General features: G+C 40.4%; 1 protein-coding gene across 12 annotated transcripts in view; it reads left to right on the forward strand.

Moving 5' to 3' along the window:
- Positions 1 to 21,629, forward strand: part of PAM (peptidylglycine alpha-amidating monooxygenase) — a 270,816-nt gene that overhangs the window by 97,306 nt on the left and 151,881 nt on the right. For all 12 annotated transcript variants that reach the window (XM_080932647.1, XM_080932652.1, XM_080932651.1 and 9 more), the window contains exons 2-3: positions 16,827 to 17,234; positions 18,162 to 18,282. In XM_080932647.1, coding sequence (XP_080788773.1) covers positions 17,134 to 17,234; positions 18,162 to 18,282 — 222 coding nt within the window. In that variant the 5' untranslated portion in view covers positions 16,827 to 17,133. The remainder of the gene's footprint in view (positions 1 to 16,826; positions 17,235 to 18,161; positions 18,283 to 21,629) is intronic.

Below are 21,629 nucleotides of genomic sequence, written 5' to 3' on the forward strand. Positions count from 1 at the left end.
TGTAAGCCAGGATGTCAACAGGAAGGCAACTGCGACAGTTTGATAGGTGTATATCACACACACACATACACACACACACACACACACACACACACACACACACACACACACACACACGAATATGTGCCCTAATTTTCTTAAACTTTATTGTGCGAGTGCGACCTTAAGGACTCCAAGGCCTATTTCTTTTGTCACTGTTCACAGTAACGTGTGTAGCACTTACTGAGTACGTGATCTTTCCTAGTACACGAGACAGTCGGAGAGGGCTAGGTACTAGGTGAAGCTCTGCACTCACCAGGTTGAGGAAGGATGACTGCCAGCTCTCAGCAGGCAGTGTGCGTAAGTCACAACACAGATACTTATTGAATTCTACACCCTGGTATTTATCAGACAGGCTGTTTTTTTTTTTTTTTTTCACCACAAGCTCCCTGAATAACGACTCAGACTCAATATGTATATTAACAGATACCTAGACCCTATAGCTAGGCTCTTCTCTGCTTAGCTAATAATTTGAAATAACCTGTTTATACTAATCTACACTCTGCCACGTGCTACCTTTTCTCAGGTACCATTTGTCTAATTCTCACATCTTCCCAGTGACTCTTCCTGCACCGGGCTGTATCCCAGAATTCTTTCTGCTTCCAGATCTCCTACCTTCTATTCTTTCTTCTCCTTTAGGCCAATGGTTTGGTTTCTTAATTGACAGATGAAGCATCCATGCAATAACAAGATATTCTCTCTACACACTGGCTTCTTGCAGACTTGTGGAAACATCATTATGAGCCCCTCAATCCTGCCAAGAAGTTGGGAGATAATTGTATTTCTCTGATAGATTTATCTGTCTCCTCTGCTTCACTGTTTTCTTTTCATGTAAATATTTGGATATTTTATAAAGTCCAGTTTCTGTAATGAGTCTAGGTTTGGGGTAATGGGGCATCACCAGATTCCGATCAGTTACAAATTGTGGTTTACAGCAGATGCTTCAACATGGTTCCATTTTTTTTGTCTGTTTCACTAACCACAGGAGGTCACAGGGTTATTTGGTTGCTAGCATTTGTGATTTCCCTACCCAGTCGGGTCTCCAATTCCAATAGATATGAAAAACTCAGACGTTTCCTTTACTGCTGTACTATGTTGGGGTACATTCTTATTTCCTGTGTTCCTTCTGAAGGTTTGGTGGAACAAAATGACAATTATCAATGAGGACAAAAGCGTTCATTTTTGTCTGGAAAGTGAAAGGTGCAGCAGAGAGCACGGAGGATGGCCTCAGCAGAGTCCTTCACCGGTCAGCCTGAGATCTCAGGAGGCCCTGTGCCACTGTTCCTAATGCGCAGAACAAGGAAAGTCAGGGAATGGTAAATGATTCTGGGGGTTCAGGGAGCAGTAGACTTGGGGCATCTGTGTGGATTTGAACAGTCTGTTTTTACCCTCAGAGCTCCCAGGGATTTTTAAAGAGCTCACTCTAAATGCCTTGCAGACTCTGGTCCTTAAAAGAAGCAGGGGCGTTCTTAAGTGTTTCCTGCCTTTAATCAGTCAAGGGTACAAGAGGAAGGCTCTTCCAGCCCTTACTGTTGAAGTGCTTTAATTTCAAATAATTGTTGTAAATGTATCTTTTATTTGCCTGTTGTCTTGGAGGTTTACTGCCTCCATCTGCCCAGGCCTAGTCCTGGAAGCTTCTAGCCTCTGTACAATTTTTTCTAGGCCTAGAATGTTTTCAGCCTCTGAGACTTGCTGCTGAAAAAGATCATCCCTTCCTAGTTCATTCTGATCTATGACTTGCTTGTTCAACTCAACTGTTCTGGCCGAAATTCTTCTGCAATCTGACTGACTTAATCTGGCTTCCCTTTCAGCCTCTCCTGAATTGTTCTGCTTAACTTTGGCAATGTGTTTTGCTCTTCTGCCTTCTCCTTATTCTGGGGCTCATTCTGTATTTGCCTGTGTCTAGCTCGTTCTCGTTTCAACCTGTCTCTGTAAATCTCTCCCAATAAAGAACTGTCTTCTCTCTTTTACTTCATTTCTTTTTCTTTTCTATTGTTACTCTCTTAAGTTGCCTCTCTTTCCTTTGTGTACTGGTGAGAACTGGGTGTTCTCCGACTCTTTGAATATCACTGACTCATTTTGTCAAATCTTTCTCTGATTCATTACTTTGTCTGCCACTCACTTAGACATCACTTTCAAACATGGGTGCTTCCTTCTACAAACTACCTTCATTGTTTGGGATTAAAGTTGTGTGCTATTGCTAGGCCATACCACACCTAGAAAGAGGTTATTAAGGTAAACAATACAATGTCAGGGTTTACAGTGTTACCAAATATTCTGCAACAAATTATCATACCGAGTGTCATGTTTTGGGGCAACAGTCCTTGAACACCTTCTCTGTGTTATAAATAAGTTCAGGATCTCAAAGAAAGAGACTTAACCTTCAGCTGCAGTGTCTGGGCAAGGCAAGTGTTACTCTTGATTAAGAAGGTGTGCTCAGAAGAACAAGTACACAAAGATAGGAAGTGTGTTTGTTTTAGTCTAATTGGCTAGTGACTGTGTTTTTTACCCATTGGCTGGGGTCTAACCTCATTGTATTAATTGGCTAGTCAGAAAACATTTAGAGAATGGGGTCATGCTCCAAGGAGCACAGGAAATGAAGGAGGAAGGAAGAAGGGATCATGCTCCATGAATTGAAAGCTCCGTCTGCTCCAGGCCATCAGATTCCTAGAAAATAGCAGTGTGTTGTTTGTTTGTTTGTCTGTTTGTTTGTTGTAAATAAAGGCTTTACTTAGGGAGGTGTATTAAAATATTTGCATAAAAATTTTACAAGCTTCAGGGCAGATTAAAAAAGATTTAATTCCTTGTCTTAAACACAAATATTCTAAAGAGAAGACTCATATTTGGTATTTCTTACAAGTGGCATGCAAAAGTGAGATGGTTGGGAAGTGCAGTCTACTCTGTGGGAGAACAAAACCAGAGTGTGAATATGAAGAAGAGGAATGTGGAGACAGAAGATCAATGTTGGCTGCCACTAGATCTCCAGTCGAGAGTACTCTGTGGGGCAGGTTGAGGGAAAGGAAGCTAAGGTTGCAGAGTGAAAAGTCTGGTTCCACTGCCACCAAATGAAGCCTCTGGCAAGGGGCAGTGATGATAATAGTGGCACGGTAATGACATAAAACTGACAGGTCAAAGATATAGGGTTGACACCCAGATTCAGGGGTGAGGGACAAGGATATAAATGTTTATACGGTTTCTAGGGCATCTAATGTAGCTACAGGAAGGCAAACACCAGAATGGTCATAATGTTTACATAGTTGATTCCTTTGACATACTCTTGGTGTTGTCCACAACTCCCTAAGCATACTATAAATCTAAAAAGAGGAAGAAGGCAGACGACCAGTAATGTTCTTTGATGTTTTCAAATATTCTTCCGTCATATTAGGCTGACTTGATGAGTTAATTATTTGAGAGTTGACCTTAGTGAATGTGCAAAAGAGAAACAGGAAAAAAACAACAACTCGTGAGTGCAAAGAGCAGGTTAGTATCCATCCTCAGCATTAACAGATTCACTTTGGGAAAACAATAATGTACTGACGTGATGATCTATCTGCTGACGGAATGGTACTATGGCATTCCAAAACCTAAACTTGACTGTGGGGGTCTCTGCTCATTAATCAGATACACTCACCAGTCAGTTTAAAACGTACAGTTGTATATGGACAAACATATGATTCTCTGTAGAATTTTTGTCTAGTTTTATTTATGTTGACTTTCTTCTTAGAGAAATATTCAAATACAAAAGGTTTCAGGACTAGGACTGAAATGTTTAGTTTATATCTCTAAGTGTTTTGATTATGTATTGAAGCATCTTACATAATTAAATTTAAAGATTTTTAATGATAGCTCATTTGCTATGTCTTCGGAGGATAATTGTAACTCAGTGAAAATTTCCATTTTAGTGTGTTTTGATCTCATGTAACAAAGAAAGCATTAATGAGCCTTTATCTCATTACAGTGCTGTGCCAATAGTGATTCAAATAGCAGACGAAAGGGAAATTTTATAAGTTTTAGTCTTCCAGGCTAGTAACATGACTGCCTAGTTCATTCCTTTTTGTAATTTTTGAGTTCAGTATTTGACTAAGATAAAAACGTACCAAACAAAGTGTTGACCTCTTTGATAAGAGCAAAATCTTAATATTTTATGGAAAGGTGAGGACATAATCATAAATTTTCAGTATCAAGAAATGAACTAGGCTATCTAAAAGTACTGATTTGACTAATTCAGACTGAAACAATTATTATTATTATTGTCATTTATTAAAATAACTCTGTGGTCCTCAAGAAAAATATGGCAAATTTTATAAGATGGAGAACACACAAGGACTTTCACTCCTTCCCGAATTTTAGTGACTTCACAAACAGTTTGACATGTGTTTCTCACACCATACTTAACTTCTCTCACAGCATTCATTCATCTTTATCACTTAAGTTATCTTTGTATTTAACTGTAAACGAAGCTGCCAGAAAATAAAACAAAGCTTCTTGGTGCCAAAAGAGCAGAAATCAATACAGTATATTCAGAATTTTCTAGATACGTGTTTGATTATATGTAGCCAGTCTAGAAAGAAGCTGCTGTCTTAGAAAACATCTGTTCCTAAGTCACTGAGGTGGTCTTCTGCATCAGATTTTATGGCTTCAAATGGCGTGCCATGAAACATTGGCCAATGATGTTGAATACGTAAAGACAAAGAAGTCTCTGGAAGTCTTATTATATATGGGCAGCTTTCCTTATGTTTATTCGGGTTATGTCTGATTACGGGGACTACTGAATACTTTGTAGCTTTGTTTTATCACCAGTCTTTTTAAAGTTTTGAAAATGACTATAGTGTTTTTATTTCTTTCTGTCTGGTGCTAATAAGGATCAAACAAGGGCTCTGTACATTCTGGAACTATGAAACTACATCCTCAGCCTTTTGTGTATTTTTATGTAACAATATGAACTCTACTAAAATCCATAACTTTATACTTACGAACTTTGCATTTAATCTATCAAATCCCATTCATTTCCATTCTTAATAAATCTTTTGGCATGTTTGATTTCAAAGTAGTATGAACCCATAAAGATTACTAAAAGTATTTTGTTGGGATTATAATGGGAAGCAAACTTACAGAGATTAAAATTGTGCAGATATACTGATTTTAAAAATTCAGTTTCAAACCACCAGTTTCCAGCAAAACAATTTAAATGACCCATCCATTTAGCAATAAAATTGAAGTTCGACAGACTCAAGTCGATCACAGTGGACATCATCACCCTTATGAGCCTTAGCACTTCTCCATAGTAACCATACAGCACGCAACATCATGTAACACACCTTACTGTATAGTACTAGGCCAGTTTCACTTGTCTCATATAAGTCCCAAGAACATGGATTAGTCCACCATCCTACATATTTTTGTTCCAGAAATACCTAACTGGATTTCGAATCTTAATGATTTTGATGTAGCATTAATGTTCTAGTGTTTTGCTTGGTTTTCAATGTCCTCCTAAAACTAAGTGATGAAGCTTGTTCTCAGCTAATGGAGCTCTTGGTAGGCAGTGGGCACTTTAGGAGGGAGATCAGGGTTCAGGAAGTAAGTCATAAAAGGCATGCCTCTGTGGGGGTCGTGGTGACTCTTCCTCCTTTCTGCTTGCTTCCTGGATGCCATGTGATATACAGCTCCCTCTGCTCTGACACTCCTCTCCCACCAGATGTCTGACCACAGGCACAAAACGACGAGGCCAAGACACAGCTAAGGGGAGGAGGGAACGTGAGCCTGAATTTCTTCTTCCTTTTAAGTTATTTTTCTTGGGTATTTTATCACAGTGGTTGAAAGTTGAGGAATATACTTGGAATATAAATTGAAATAAATATTGACTATGTTAATCACATGGTTTAAGTGGACATTTTAGTAGACAAAGTTACTGTGTTCTTTACACCCATCTTGAATCACTCCTGTGTGTGTGTGTGTGTGTGTGTGTGTGTGTGTGTGTGTGTGTGTGTGTGTATACAGTAGGATGACAGAATTGAACATTCAAGTCATGTTTTTTTTTCAACTTTTCAGTAATTGTAAAGTGTCTGCTGTCTGAACATGTTCTACTATCTGAAAAGATACTTGAAGATGAGCTATAAATAGATCCAGAATGAACAGTGCTAAATTGGGAAGATCAAAGAGAGATTTTTATATTTCTACTGATAAAGTCAAATCTGAAGACTTAACATTAGATTACGATTTCCATGATGTATTATTCTTAGGAATTGGCCCCAATTGTTTTGCCTCTTTCAAGAGTCCTTTGATAGGTCATTGGGCATGGCCCTCACTTTTAGCCCATTGCTAAAATAATATTTGGACCTATGTTTTCTGACTCCATTTCTCAGATGTTTTCCCTGTATTTCATACCAGTATGTTTCCCCCCAAATTCCCAGAAGAGTGTGGGAGAAATTAACTATAGGAAACAATTAGCATGTCTTATTCCTAGGTGTACTATTGATTTTAATTATGCATGATTTAAAAAATGAACTCACTTAGGAGCATTGCTGAGTCAGTTACTGTTCATTTAGCTTTTATGTATTTTCATATAATACCAGAAGTGTAACCTGGTCATTGACAACAGTTCCCTGCCTTTTAGCTTGACTAAATTTGAATTTTAATCCAAATGTCTCTTTTTCCACAGGCACCAAGTTCCTTAACTTCTCAATTTCCTTATCCGAAGGGGAGACAATAGTGAATCCATTTGCAGGATATCATGAAAATTAAAACACATCATATGTGCAAAATACTTAAAGCACTCACTGCCTTTCACAGCGTCTACTCTGCAATGTTAGATATGGAGTTGTTAATAGGATCATTGCTTTAATATATAGACTCTTAAGTGTTCTTATGTTTAAGAGGATTTTCCCTCTTTAATAGAAGCATTCACTTTTCCATGTGACCTTTTTTTTCTCTTTATTTTGGTTAAAACTGGAAAGTGTAACTATTTCACATTTTTCAGTGAAAACCCGAGGACCACTGTGTTGTAACTCAAGAACAGAGCTATAACTCGGGGATGGGGAGAGAAGGCGAGAGGGATGCATTAGGTGTGCTCAGGCCTGGGCCTGGACCAAGTGGTCTCATGAGCTTGGGCGCTCATGGGCATCTTCTCTTCTGAGCTTTCAGTGTGGTTCCAGGTATATTGAAGATCTCTCTGGGAAATCTTGTAAAGAGCATTAAAGGTGGGGAAGAGCAAAGTCATTCTGTAAGTACTTTGCAAAAGCAAACCACTTCTTCCTAGGCTCAAGGCAGTAAGAAACAGTTTACTAGCGATGAAATGAACTCACCACCTTTTGGTGCAGCAGCATCAAAGAAATATAGGAATGCTTTGATCATTTTCAGGCAGAAGAAAATTATGAAGCTCTCCACTGGTAGTTCATAGGGAGTTTGGGGAAGCTGATCAAAGAAAACGGTTATTAATATGGACCAGAAATTAAAATCTTTACCCATGCTGCTTCATTATGCTGTACCCCTTTCACTGGTGAACTGCGTATGCAAAACTTCAGATGGTCATCTGATGGTTAATCTGAAATTTATTGTAGCTTCCATATTTTCCAAGTGACTGTGTTCAACTATATACATCTGATAATGACATTCAAGTGCATAGTGGAGAGACTGAGTGGGCAGTGTGTAGTACATATTATGTTTAATCCTTTTGGGTTACTGTAAACCCAGCTATACAGAATTATATAAGAGGAAAATGTTTTGATGTTCTTTCATGATCTTTAAGAAAAACTCCCATAAGCTTTCAATTATGTAATAGAACTATAAGATTATAGATATCACTTTGAACACTGTAATTATACAGCTGAGAGACTTAAAGAAGAGAAGACCAAAACTTTTGTAATGGGAAGAGCTGTATTTATAGGCCTTTTATTGTAAGGATTCAAACATTTGAAATGAAAACAAACAATAGTTTGCAAATGCTATTCACTGCTGTGGGAGGAAAGAAAATTCTTCCAAGGAACACAAGAGGCAGAAGAAAATTTACTATTGCTTTCAATAGATGTCTTAAAGAAAAAGAATTTTTCTAAAGTGCAGGGTGTAGGTCTGAGCCAGTCTCCAATGGGTAGCTAGAACGCCTGCCTCTGATGTTGTCCGGGAGCATTTAACAAAACAGGGAAGGAAATTCTTCAGCAAAGCTATGCATGTGAAGGTAAAGCTGTAAATAGAAAAAGTCATAAAAGTCTCATTAAAAATGCATTGGCTAATGGAAGAAAACACAAGGACAGCAGGTCCCCATCTCCAGGCCACATCCTGAGGAGCCTGACATGCTAACATTTGCCTTTAAACTCAAGAGGCTACCTCCCTCTATGACACTAACTTTCTCTGAAGTAGAAGAAACTGCTAACACCTTTGGAGAAAGAGGCAGTTTTAATGCAAAAAATCTTAATCTTTTAATACCTGTCTGAGTGGGTTATTTGGTGATTCATACTTTATTGAAACAACCAACTTGACATTTGAAATTTTGTCAGCTCATTGGGATTAGTTACAAATGGCTTCCTGGTAAAATCACTGAGGATGAAGAAGCAAGTTTATTAATTTCTCAAGCATCATTTGGGATCATTTATGAATCTGGCTTTTGTTTACCTCTTGATCTAGGACAGAAATCACTTAGAACAGAAGTCACTGTATAAAATAGTTGTGAAAAAGAGTTAACAGCCTGTTTAGTCTGTCAGCTAGGATGCTGTTTAAAAGAGGAGCAAGGTGACATCTACAGAATTGTTTTTACTTTTCCAAAACTAAATTAAAAACCCATAAAATGCCCGGTGGGCAGATAAGTTGGGTGCCACCTCTGTGACATCATTACACACTGCTAATTCTTTGCTGTGCAGGTGAGCAGTCTCCAGAGGCCCTGCCTGTAGAGCTGTAGGAAACTGCTGCTGGTAAACCAGGGATTCCTTCTTTTCCAGGAACACATGCTGGCAGAGAATTAAATACCTGTGTGATCACAAGTAACATTTATGTTAGTTGAGGCTGAGAAAGTTGATTTATACCTCTTGCTATTTTCTCCATGAAAGATTTTTACAAAACCAACTCATTTGATGACTAACAAACATATTTAAAGGGTATCTGGTACAGATCCTGTAAATAAGCAAACAAATATATGTAACAGTTGGCAAATTGCAAGTGCAGTTCTCCCATGCTGACTGATACCTGTAGAAGATATGTCTGGTTCTTTCTCCCAGCTCCATGTTCCTAGAAATAAGGCTCAGACTCAAACTATAAATACCTTAGCCATATAGCTATGGTCTTCTCTGACTAGATTATGACTTAAAATAATCTATTTACCCTGTTCTACATTCTGCTCCATGGCTGGTTACCTGTGCTCAAGCACCATGCATCCGCACTCTTTACGTGTTCTAGGGCTAATCCCCTGTGCCTGACACTACTATCCTAGAATCCTTTCTGAGTCCCAGATGTCCCATCTATTTCCTGCCAAAATAGGCCATCAGATTTATTATTGACAAGTGCCATATCCATGCAGACATAAGGTATTTTCTGTACAGATACCTCTGGGACTTTTAAAGATATATATTTTAGCAGAATCCAAGTCCATTTTGACATACAAGTAAAGGCTATTTCAGGGTGGCAGCGTGTTAGAGGACATGAATCTAAAATAAATCCAAGAGCATACAATGCCACCAATCTGGTGTCTTGCTGATAAAAAAGAACTGAGGTGGGGGATTGATATAGCATTTGTAGATGATAAACTTTATAGATATGTAGGGTGAACTTTCCTATGCTATATAAAGAAAAGAACTCTAAATATCAATGATCACAGCATAAATGATTTAAAGGTATCATCAGGTAGTAAATAGGATAAGTGAGCTAGGTATAAAAAAAGCAAAAAGCTTTTGAAAAATAGCAAAAAAAAAAAAAATTACTATGATCATTACATACACAGGCCTCTTGACAGTGAAAACTACTCCTGACATCAAAGTCTGAGAGCACATAGGGAGCTGTGGAGACCGTGGCCATCCTGATTGCTAGCCTGACTGAAAGAAAAGACTTGGCACAAGAAAACTACTTGGCATAGCTGATTGTTAGCAGGTAGAAATGATGGAAATCTGACTTAGATGTGAAAATCTGAAACCATCACTTTGTTTGGGGAAACATTTGGGAAGACCTCTTAAGCCGAACAGAATGTATTTTTGCATCAGATTTGAAACATAGCCACTTATTTGCCTTTGCTTTGTTTCCTACTGTGTTATAGAGGAAATGTTAATGCTTCCCATGGAGGGAATGGGTAGCAGGTTAGTTTACATTGACTGTCTGCTCTGAGCAGGATTGCCTGTTCTCATTATGTTCCAGTTTTCACTTCTGTAAAACAGGAATGGCCACTCAAACATCGTAGAGCTTTACTGAAAATTATGATGAACTAAAACTCTGTGATATGCCTACTACAGAGGACCTGGATATACTAATTGCTTAATAAACATTGATGATCCTCTGTAAATGTGAAGGGTCTGTTTTGTGTTGGGTGGTATTTAAAGGCATGGACGCTGAAGTTCAACAGTCAGGATTGGAGTCCAAGTTCTGCTGCTTCTTAATTAAAACAATAAGTTAATTTTTCTGGGTCTTAGATTCCTCATCTATAAAAGAAGAGTGAATACGCTATCCTTATAGTCAGAATTCAGTGAGTGAATGTGTGTGTGTGTGTGTGTGTGTGTGTGTGTGTGTGTATTCAATATACAGCATACATGAAAATAAAAGTTTTCTGTTGCCTTCATAACTTTTGGAGGCTTTATATTCATAAACACATTCTTAGACTTTTATTGTATTAAAATGGATTGACACTGCATTGGTTAACAAACTAAACTTCATCTTAATGAACTACAACAGGAATCCCAGGCAGGGTTATTTTACCCATCTGATGACATTTGACAATGTCTGTTGACATTTTAGGTTGCCACAGCTCAGAGGAGTGCTGCTGGCTTCTAGTGGGTGAGGGCCAAGGCTATGACTAAACATCTGCTGATACAAAGGACAGCCTGGCACATCAGAGAATTCTTCAGCCCAAACGTTCACAGTGCTGAACTGCTGGGACACTGCAGCACAGCTGTGTTAACAGCACAGCACTTAGTGTGTGGTTTTCGTAGGCAAACACCACCCAACTCTAATGTAACCTATAAATTGAAATATAAAGAACCTCATTCAAAAAGATATTTATAAAGGCACATATGGCTGTGTTTCCTCGTGGTTATAAAAGAAACCCTAGCTAACAAAAATTAAATTTATGCTACAAAAGCATGTCAGTAGAAAATGGTATTCCCCTAACCCTTCGTATAAAATATTACTTGAACTGCAATCATTTAAGTTGGAGTCTCTCTGATTTTTTTTTTTAAATAGACTCATGGACTTTCTATAATTTGCTTTATCAACATTAACTCCTTTTCTTTTCAGTCTTGGATAATACGTCCCAAAGCCATTAGGTGGAACACAGCAGATATAAACATCCAAGCAATGGAACAGGTGTTAGGTCTTAGCGCCTACAGGAGGAAGGATACATGGATGTGATTGGATTGGGACATGGTGTTCAGTCAGCTTTCTGACAGGGTAGCAGGTACTTGAGACAAACACTTTGATAGAAGACAGGCATTGGTCCACAGTAAGTTGGCGAGTTGCTTTGGGGCCTGCTTTATGGCAGCAGACCTTTCAGGGAGAGTGTTGTAGAGCACAGCCAGTTGGTTCGTTGCTGAAAACACAGGACAGAAAAGAAAGATCTAGTTTCTCCTTATCAGCTTCAAAAGCATGCATTCAAATATCCAACACTCCCTTTAGGCTTTACCTCTTAAAGATAATGGTTCTGCCACCTTCCAGAGGTGCCAAAATGTCCTTCGGAGGACATTTCAGAGTCAAGTAAATCATGTGGTATGATCAGAATCCAAATAAGGTGAACGGTCCATTCTGGGGTGTCAACAAGGGCCAAGTGGGATGAAGAATGGAAAGTCTCCTACTGTATGAATCAGGGACAAATGTCAGGGACACAAATGTAGCTTTAGAGAGGGCTACACCTGAGACAATTTTAGCATCAAGACAATGTGCTTAAAATATAGTAACATTAAAACCCATTGGACAAAACAGAGAGCCATGAGCCCCTTGTGATACAAAACAAGTTGAAAGTCTGATGAAATATTTACCTATGGAGTAAAAATAGCCTCCCCACCAAAAACATTAATTAAAAGGGAAAATAGTAGCAGTACACTAACCTTGGTGACTAGACCACATTAAAACAGTCAGCATGCACATGGTCTTACCAACACAAAATCCATATGAGAGCTTTCAGGGGTGGGGCTCATTTGCTTGGCCAATAGAATGGCATATTATAGATACATTTCAGGTGCTGCAGTCATAAAAGACTACACGGGGAAAAGCTGGCTGCCGTGTAGTAGGGATATCCAAGCAGCATTTAAAAGAAGACCGCATGGGGGGGGGGGGGTCTTTATCTTCCAGTAATTGCTAGCCACATAGTAGGATGCACAGTTTAGATTCTTAAGTTGGATTATTTACTTGTGTATGTATGTATGCATGTGTATGTATGTGCATATGCATGTAGAGTCTGGATTACTCTGTGTGGGTCTTGAGAATTTAATCTCAGGCTTAGCATGAGATCCTTTAGATGATATGGCATCTCACAAGTCGAGACATGCCTGTTTCAAAATAGAAAGCTCCCTAAAATATCTAGGTGTGTTTAAGCAGAAGACCAATAATTTTATCTTTAATATTTTTAGAAATTTTATTTTTTACTATAATTGCAACATTTCTCTGAGATTCTTAATTTTTTTTAGTTATGCAAGGTGAAAAATAGTTTATTATACACTGTTCTTGGCTTTCAAGAAAAGCTTGTTTTTGAAAATGGAATTTCTTCATATCCTTTTAAAGTTTTATTATAAAAAATGACCAATCTGCTTTTGATGTACATTTAAGTGGTTCCAATGCTACTATTAAAAGCATCTAGTTCTTCATTGTTTTGGACAGATATTAATATCTCTGTTGACAGTTTTGTGTCATGGTTTTATTTTGTTCAAGAAGTAATTCCAAGAAATCGAGTTGTTGTCTGGATGGATATATGGCCTTTAGTCGGTTTAGCCAAAACCTTCAAGCACCAGTCAATCTCCTGAAAAGTAAATGAAATTGATAATTTGCTAGCTATTTTTGTTTTAGTTTTTTTTTTCTCTCCCTACACTAGAAAGCGCTTTCTGTTAAATCTGGAGTTTATCTCTGATTATCACTGTCCTCAGCATTAAGGCACTGAATATGTATTTGGAGCAGCAATAATTGCAAGCATTTAGTACACACTTGGCTCTGTCCTTAGGAGATTAATTGACTTATTCCTGGAATAGCTCTTGTGAAGTAGGTGGTGTGATGGTTTCTGTTGGTGAGGAAATGAAGCAGAGGAAGATGGTGTGCTCACTCAAGCGGACTGAGCAAACACCGGACAGTCTTCCTTGTCTCTCACCGAATGTATTAATCCACGAGCAGTCAATATGTTTCTCTGAGTCTTTAGTCAACTGCAGATCTCAGAGATTTTCTTTTTTCGTTGTGAAACAAAAGCAGTGAAGATGACCAATGCTGTCTAAACTCTCGGGACGGTAAACACGGTCCTCCCAAGCAGCCCCAACTTCCTGCCCAACGATCTTCTAGTATCAAAACCCATACAAGCATAAACTGTAAATCGTCCTTGCCTGGTGAAATCACAGAGGTATAAACAGTGTATGTTCTGTGTGTTGCAGATAAAATGGGGCGCCCGGACTTCTTGTCTCCAGGAAGTAGTCTTTATTACTGTGTCTCAAACACATCGTATTCTCTTCCCTACCCAGGCTCCTTTGCTCCTGCAGTCTGATGTGCCGGGCACGCCCAGGCCATGCCTTCTGTAGGAAGTTGCTGTCCCACATTGCTTCCTGTTCATTCCATCTTGAAGTCATTCCCCTTTCTCAGATATCGGAGTCTTTTCTGGTCTTTTCTAGGACTAGTGCATCCATCCGTTGAGTGAGTTCTTACCTCCTGAGTAACTTTTCTTTTTAGCGTTACTTATGTGAACAAACCCAACCCAGTTCACAATGTTTTGTACATTATACAAAATCAAGGGGTTTTGAATGAGTAAAAGCATTATCTTGGGAACATATAATGTGAATTTTAAACATCTTGAGAGAAAAAAATTGAATACTTCATATCTGACATTAATAGAAATTGTGAGATAAAAATGAAGTGATAGTGGTTTAAACATACGTATTGCCATATTATAATGTGTATTCCATCTTTGAAGGATTCAGTTCTGTAGCAAAAAGTATTATATTTATGGTTGCAAATACCTGCTGGGCATCTGCCTACCGCTTCTCTTCTCTGTAAGTGGGCAGTTTAGGGACATCAAAGTTAATAAAATCAATCTAAGACTTAAGTGGAATTTTATTTCCAAGGCTAGTACTTAAGGGTGTGTTCCTGTTACAGAATTTTAACAATAAGCTTGTTTTCGAGTGTTTTGTGTAGTCCTTGCCAGCTCAAACAAGGGCTGTCCTTGAATCCTGTTCTGAATGAAACTGAATTCCTTTCCTAATATATACATGTTTAAAAAGAGAACTTCAGGAAGTGTTCTACACTGTCACTTGACTGAACTTGGTTGGGCACTAAGACAATGGCATAGCCTTCAACACTAACATCCCCATCCTTGGACACTTTTTCCTTTACCCAGAATAAGGACATCCCACGGTCTTTGCTGCTGATCTCGAACAGGGAGCTAAAGTCAAAAGTACAAACAAATATTAATAGTCTTTTTAAAACATTGTTGCTTGTGCAAATCACCTGTGGCCTTTGGGTGCTGCTAGTGAGCCTCAAGCATCCGTGAGGTATTGAAACATTACATTTACTTTATTTATATTTGGTATGTGGTGTTTAACTTAGATGGTGAATGTTATTCAGTTTACAATTAGGTTTATTTATGTTATACTTTGCGCACACACACACATACACACACACACACACACACACACACACACACAGCCTAGCTTCACTATACCATGAGTTGAGTTATAGAGGGAAATTTACAGGCTAACATACTATTGTGAAGAATGTCTAAATTATGGAATTATCATTCATCTTTTGTGCTAGCCGTTAAACTTAGAACCCCTGCTTGCTATGCATTTTAAATCAATGCCAACTATCATTTTCAGATTTAATACCGAATCTGAAAACTGTTCATCACAACCAGTAAAGTCAAAGCATGAGTATTTTTGGAGTTTAGCCTACCGGAGAGCTAGGTTTAGCCTCGCTGAGCTGCACGTTGGAATGGCACATTTTTCTGTGTGGCTTCTGCAGACAACAGAGAGAGAGCATGTACCCTAAGTCTGAAGGGGTTAACATTGAGGATGTTGATAAAGATTAGCCCAGGGACAAAGCACTCACACTTAAACACTTCTGGAAGGGGGTGGGGCAGGGATAGGACTGTGGTTCCTCCACTAGCCAGAAATGTTGGGAAACTTGCTGCCTTTTCTGTGAGGTAGGTGGTGTTTGCAGAAAATAGATGCCACACTTTAATTAAGCTTAATTAAGCTTTAATTAAGGCTCCAGAAAGCCTAACCCTAACCCTAACCCTAACCCTAACCCTAACCCTAACCCTCTTGGTACATGCATGTGCCTAGGACATAATCTGGTCATGGCCGTCCAGCAGGGGGGCCTTCCTGTTTTCATACTGAAATGTCTGAGCACTGAAGACAGCTGTAGACACTGAAGGCAGCTTCTGCAGCTGAACATTCATATGGGAGAAACAGTGCTTGTGTAGAGAGGAGGAAGAAACATCGGAGAACCTTCTTTTAAAAGCTGTTCATTTCCTTTCCATAAAATTATTCAGCTTAACCAAATCTGCCATAGTTTTAAGGTGTGCTTCTTTGAGCTTTCATATCTCTTATTCATATTAGAGGAAAGTTCTTGACCATAGTCTTTCTAGATACACTTTTTGGGAGGATGGCTAAGACCCTTCCCATTCCACTCCCACATTTTACTTATTAGGTTACCAGTTTCTAAACTTTATAAGGTATCTTTGGGGATACATGTGCGACGGGAGAACATTATTGATTATTATATTAAATGCCAGCTTTTTCATGGGCATTGGCAAAGCCCATATATTAACTGTTGAGTTTTATTTTGTTTTAAAGTAGTGCTGAGAACTTGGGCAACTGCTTATGTAGAGATGCAGGCAGTGGGTATTTCTCTTTCTCTCAACTCAAGCCCCGTGGTGCATGTACATGAAATGTCTTTGTTCTCATCCTTTCTGCCGGATTAGCGTGGTCTCTGAGTGCTTTCTCTTCGCCTCTCTGATTTATTCCTTGTGCCTTAGTCAGTGATTTGAGTGAATAACTTTTTGTTTACATTGAACGGAGGTCTGGAGCAGGGATTCTTCTTTTTTTTTTTTTTTTAATGAGATGAGAGAAGTGATGGAGGAAAAAAATACCCTCAGAAGTGGGCTAGATTGAAGGGAAAGCAGGGTGAAGAGCCAGGTAAAAATCAGAACAACAATAAAATAAAAAACAAAAACAAACTCGGTGTGGGTGGAGGGGAGGGAGAGCAAGCTAAGGCAGGACAGGGGCTTTGCTCAGGGTCTGTGAAGTCGCCTGGGCTTGTCGCTGGGGTGGAGAGAGATCAACAGACCAGCATTTTCCCCAGGCTTGGGCGCAAGCTTGTGAAACTCCTGGTGTATTAAGGAACCTCAGCTGGGATTTGCTGAGGACAAATGCTGTAATGTGTTAGTCATCCATTATCGGCTTCTATTTTTGCAGGTTCCGAATGATGACTGACGCGGCTCTGCGCGATAGCCCTCTCAGCCCCTGGCATTGCGAGCGATAAGGACGCTGCTCTTCCAGCCCTGTGGCTGCACCGGCTCCGGGCGCTCTGGAGGGCGGGCGGCTCCCGCGGGCGGGCGGAGCGGACTCCAGTGCCGCTTCCCACGCGTCCGGAGCGGACGGAGCGGAGCCGGCTGGCCGCGCATCGCCCTCGCCCGGGGCCATGAAGTAGCTGCAGCTGCGGCCGCCAGCTCTGCGCTGTCGCCGGACCGGCCACTGCCCGCTGCCCCGGTCCTGCGCGGACATGGCCGGACGCGCCAGCAGCCGCCTGCTGCTGCTGCTGGGGCTGCTCGCCCTGCAGAGCAGCTGCCTGGCCTTCAGAAGCCCACTTTCTGTCTTTAAGAGGTGCGTGCTCGGCTTGTTTGTTTCCTTTAGGCAGGAGGAAGGAGGTTGGGGTGGGTTCTGTGCATGTTCCTTAGAAATGTAGTCACTTGGAGGAACCTGGTCCTTGGGAGAAAAAAAAAAATCTCTACAAGGCTGATTTTCTTTATCCAAACGTCTTGCAATTTTACTCAGCAACTTAAGTGCCCCTTGCATTAAAAGCCCCCTCATCGTCCTGTGACCAAGCTGCTACCCTGGCTTTCGGAACTCCAATTAGAAGTTGTGATTTCCAGAACTAATCGCTCCCTCCTGGGGAAATATTTCAGAAGCTGCAATATAGTTGTTTAGACTTGAATGCCTTCCTATATGTAACAGCTGGAGGAATAAAATATCAAGATAGATCGGTAGTGGGAGAAGATCATTGGCTGTAATAGCTCACTAGGAAATATCGAGCTGTATACACGCACCTCGTAATTACCATATGAAATATTTATGTACTTGTACGTTTGTAATTCACATCGCCCTCAGCTCTCATATAACTGTACCTAGCAAGACTGTGCCTGGGGTTTTTTTCTGTTGTTTGTTTCCGATTAGTAATATCGGACACTCATACTTGGCAAGATTCCAGTGGGTTACAATTCAGTCTTGCCACTAGAAAATCAACATGCGTGTGAGGATAACGGCTTCATTAAGTAGAAATAAATATGTATTATAAGCATTTATTGGGTCGAACATTATACCCTGCTTAGTGCTTCTGGTTTTATTTTTCTTACAAATTCGTTATAAGCTGTTCATAGACAATAATGTTATTCTGGGAGTTAGGATTGTTACAGAGTCATTACATCTTATCGTTTTTATTAGTTCTATATTAATAATCCTTAAACTTAAGAACATAGGGTTTATTTCTGCCCTTCCAATTATGTTCAAGAATGTCCAAATTATCTTCTTAAGGTTTAAAGAAACGACCAGATCATTTTCCAATGAATGCCTTGGCACCAACAGACCAGTCACCCCTATTGACTCATCAGATTTCGCACTGGATATTCGCATGCCTGGGGTTACACCTAAAGAGGTTCGTGGAATTCTGCACTCTATCGTTCACCTGTTCTGTGCACTGTGTAGAGCTGGAGGTAAAACAAGGCACGTGGGTTTATCGCTGTAGCAACTTCTTTGCTTTCTGACATTCCAGCTGAGGCTACAGTACTCTAAAGGGGAAAAGACTTCAGGGGAAAATATTCCGTTAAATTATGTTTATGGAAATGTTAGCCATTTTGTGATCCAGAAACTTTCGAATGTCTGTTTTGAGATTCTCTGTGGAGAAATGGCCTCTGTCATACAGCCTCTCAGAATGCACTGAGAGAAGGCAACCTGTTCTAATGAAGGAAATAACTCTGAGCAGCTGCATCTCCCAGATTACTGTGTTTTTAAAATACCCTTCCAGGGCCGCCACAGTTAAGATAGAAAATCTTGTTTGATGCCAAGACCTTGAAAAACAAAACATTCCACGGTTTGGAAAGTTCAGGGAGCTATTCATACAGGTGGCAGAATGAATTTCTGGAGCTGTATTTTGAAGGGCTAACGGCAGTGCTCACACAGGCGTGTCGAGGAACACGTGAACGAGGGCGGTAGGCATCCCATGTCCTAGCACACACAAGGAGCTCAGAGCACCGCTCCCATGTGTACAGGGTGTTTCATTGGTCATGAAAGGCCAGAATTAATTACGTTCTGCAGCCGGGCAGTGCGGGGATTTATGTGTGTCATTAAAAGATAGCCCCGCACTTTTGAAGGGCTGCAGCTGGGAGAGGCTGGGGTGTGGGAGAGCTGCCTGGTTACTCGGTCTGACAGACAATGCTCCACTTCCTCTCCTTCCCTCTTGGCACTGGGAAAAGAAAAGCATTCTATTTAGTGAGGAAAATGACTTTTGAAATGGACAACCAGAAGCTCTAGAAAATACACAGGCCTCTTACTTCAGGGTGATGCCTGACAGTATTTGAACACTTGAGTGTGACTGTCAGTAAGTACTTTACAACTGTGTAAGGCACGGCTCCGTGCTGTCTCCAAATGGCCACGGCACCAGGCAGAAACCTCTTCTGCACATTTTGTTGTCCCTGTCCTGTCCCTGAATATAATCACCTTATTTAGTATTTAACTATGACACTAAAACCAGAACATGAACACCACAGCCCCCCCCCCGCACCCCAAGAAATGAGTTGATTGTTAGTTCTCAGTTTTACAATGTGGTTTCTACCTATAATTATTTAAGCGTAGCTGCTTCTTTTATTTGTATATAACATAATGACTAATTGGTCATCTGTTTTTCTTTCTTTCCTTCTTTTTTTCTTCTTAAAGATTGTTTCCCTCCAGACTGTGAGCTGCCCTAAAGCTCCTTGTATTCCTCCTGCCTTGGTTTCCTCATTTTATAAGAGACAGAAATGTGTTAGCATGCCCAGCTTTTGTCTAAAACAGTCTAAAAGAAAGCTTGACTTTTATCATGGTCCCCGCAAGAACATTATTGTTTTAATCAAATAACCAATTAACGCTATTTGAAAACATCCCTTTGTTCTTATTATTAACCACAATAATAGACAATTCTGTCACACCCACTACTCTCAGAAGGAGTAACCAGAAAAGTTGATTTTTTTTTAAAAAAGTGGGAGAGCTCCGTTTTCCTGAAATAAATTTTTATTCAATTTTAGAATCTTACATGAAGAGAAAGCTTGCGGTATTTAAACTGCCGCTGTTTGTCTTGCACTGTAGGAGTCTGCCTCGTGCGGTGGCCATTTGTTGGTTGTCGTTGCAGCTGACTTGCACTCCTTGCTCTTTCTCTGGGACCATGTGGTTCCCAGGAGTCATCTCAAGAGGGGGGAATAAACGGACCTGGGCTAGCAGATGGCTGGATCTGGCTTCCCTTCCACAGTGATTGATTGCACTAAAGGTCTGTGTCCTAGAACAGCCCAGGCAACTATTAGGACTTTGGCTAAGAACGAGTCTTCCTCTTGGATGTGAGTGACAAGCGTGGAGTCCTGGTGTGACCAGCTTTATGGGAACCATTGTGTCTAGAATAGTGCAACAGGACACAATACAGAGAAGGTAAACCAGTAGGAATTCTTGGTGATCTCAGTCTTTCTGGCCCCTTTGCTTATGTTAGCCTTTCCTAGTTCACCCAAGCTGGCATGAGGTTGGCCTTACTTGCACCTGCGATGTACAACTGGATAGGGGGGTGATTCAGGTGCTTTGAAACAGTTTAGAGCTGCTTGGAATGTCTCACCACCTTCCCTCAGCATTCTTGATCTAACTTGCCCTGCGTATTGGCTGAACTACAGATGATACACCTTGTAAGGGTTCATGAAATGTGACAGACCGCCCATGAGAGGTACAACACCTCTCTCCTCCTCACCATGGCGCTCAGTGAGGTGGCCGCAGAGGTGAGACTATAGGCACTTTTCGTGGAGAAAAGCAACCACTCTTGCCTTGCAATGTGGCTAAAACTGGAGTTAAAAGAGATGGAAGAGAAAGGGAGAATAAAAAGTGTTGGGATGAAGAAAAGGGGAGAGGGGAAACAAGAGCTGAGCAAGACAGACAAGCCTGCGAAAGGAAAATAAAATGATAGAGATCAAGAATAAATGGGGAAATGTAGAACATCTGGAACGTGGGGAAGAACATACTTCTTCAGTCCAGGAAGGGCAGAGATGACAGGGAAACATGAAGCTGGGAGGAACACGGAGAAGCTCTCCTTGTGCTGGTGGCTCAGCGAGTGAAACAGTTCATACAAGGTAATAATGGAGAACCAAGACGTTAGCGTCAGTAGCCAAGAGAGGTCCAAGAAATACATCATTCAGCCCAGATGCTAGGAAGCACCGCTTCTGTTTCAGAAAGAATGCGTGTGGCAGAGGTAAGACTGATGGAACTCCTTTGCTTGAGAAATAACACTGCCGGCTAGGACGGGAAGGCAAGCAGATCTATAATAGAAAAGGAGGAGACCTGAGGCATAATTCACACAGTAGGACAACTAACTGGTTGCACAGATGGAACACAATGTGAGATTATTATCTTGCTAAAGTCCATCCTGTTGTGTCAGGCCTCTGCATTGAGGTTCTTCCCAATATGATAGGTGTTCAGAACAGCCATTGAAAATTGCTTCATTAAATCTGAACCAGTTTGTTCAGAAAAAGTAACTGGGCCTTTGTAATATCTTTTTAAAAATTTTATTTTTTATTTATAATAGTATGTGCATGAGAAAGGGGAAAGATTAGAGAAATAGAGGGAGGAGAGGACAGGAGAGGAAGACAGAGAAAGGAGAGGAGAGGAAATCAGAGAGAGGGGAGGGGAGGGGAGGGGAGGGAAGGACAAGACAGGAGGGGGGAGGGGAAGGGAGGAAAGGGGAGGGGAGGGGAGGGGAGGGTGGAGAGGAATGCATAT

The sequence above is a fragment of the Micromys minutus genome, assembly GCF_963924665.1.
Source record: "Micromys minutus genome assembly, chromosome: 19".
In the NCBI taxonomy this organism is placed as follows: domain Eukaryota; kingdom Metazoa; phylum Chordata; class Mammalia; order Rodentia; family Muridae; genus Micromys; species Micromys minutus.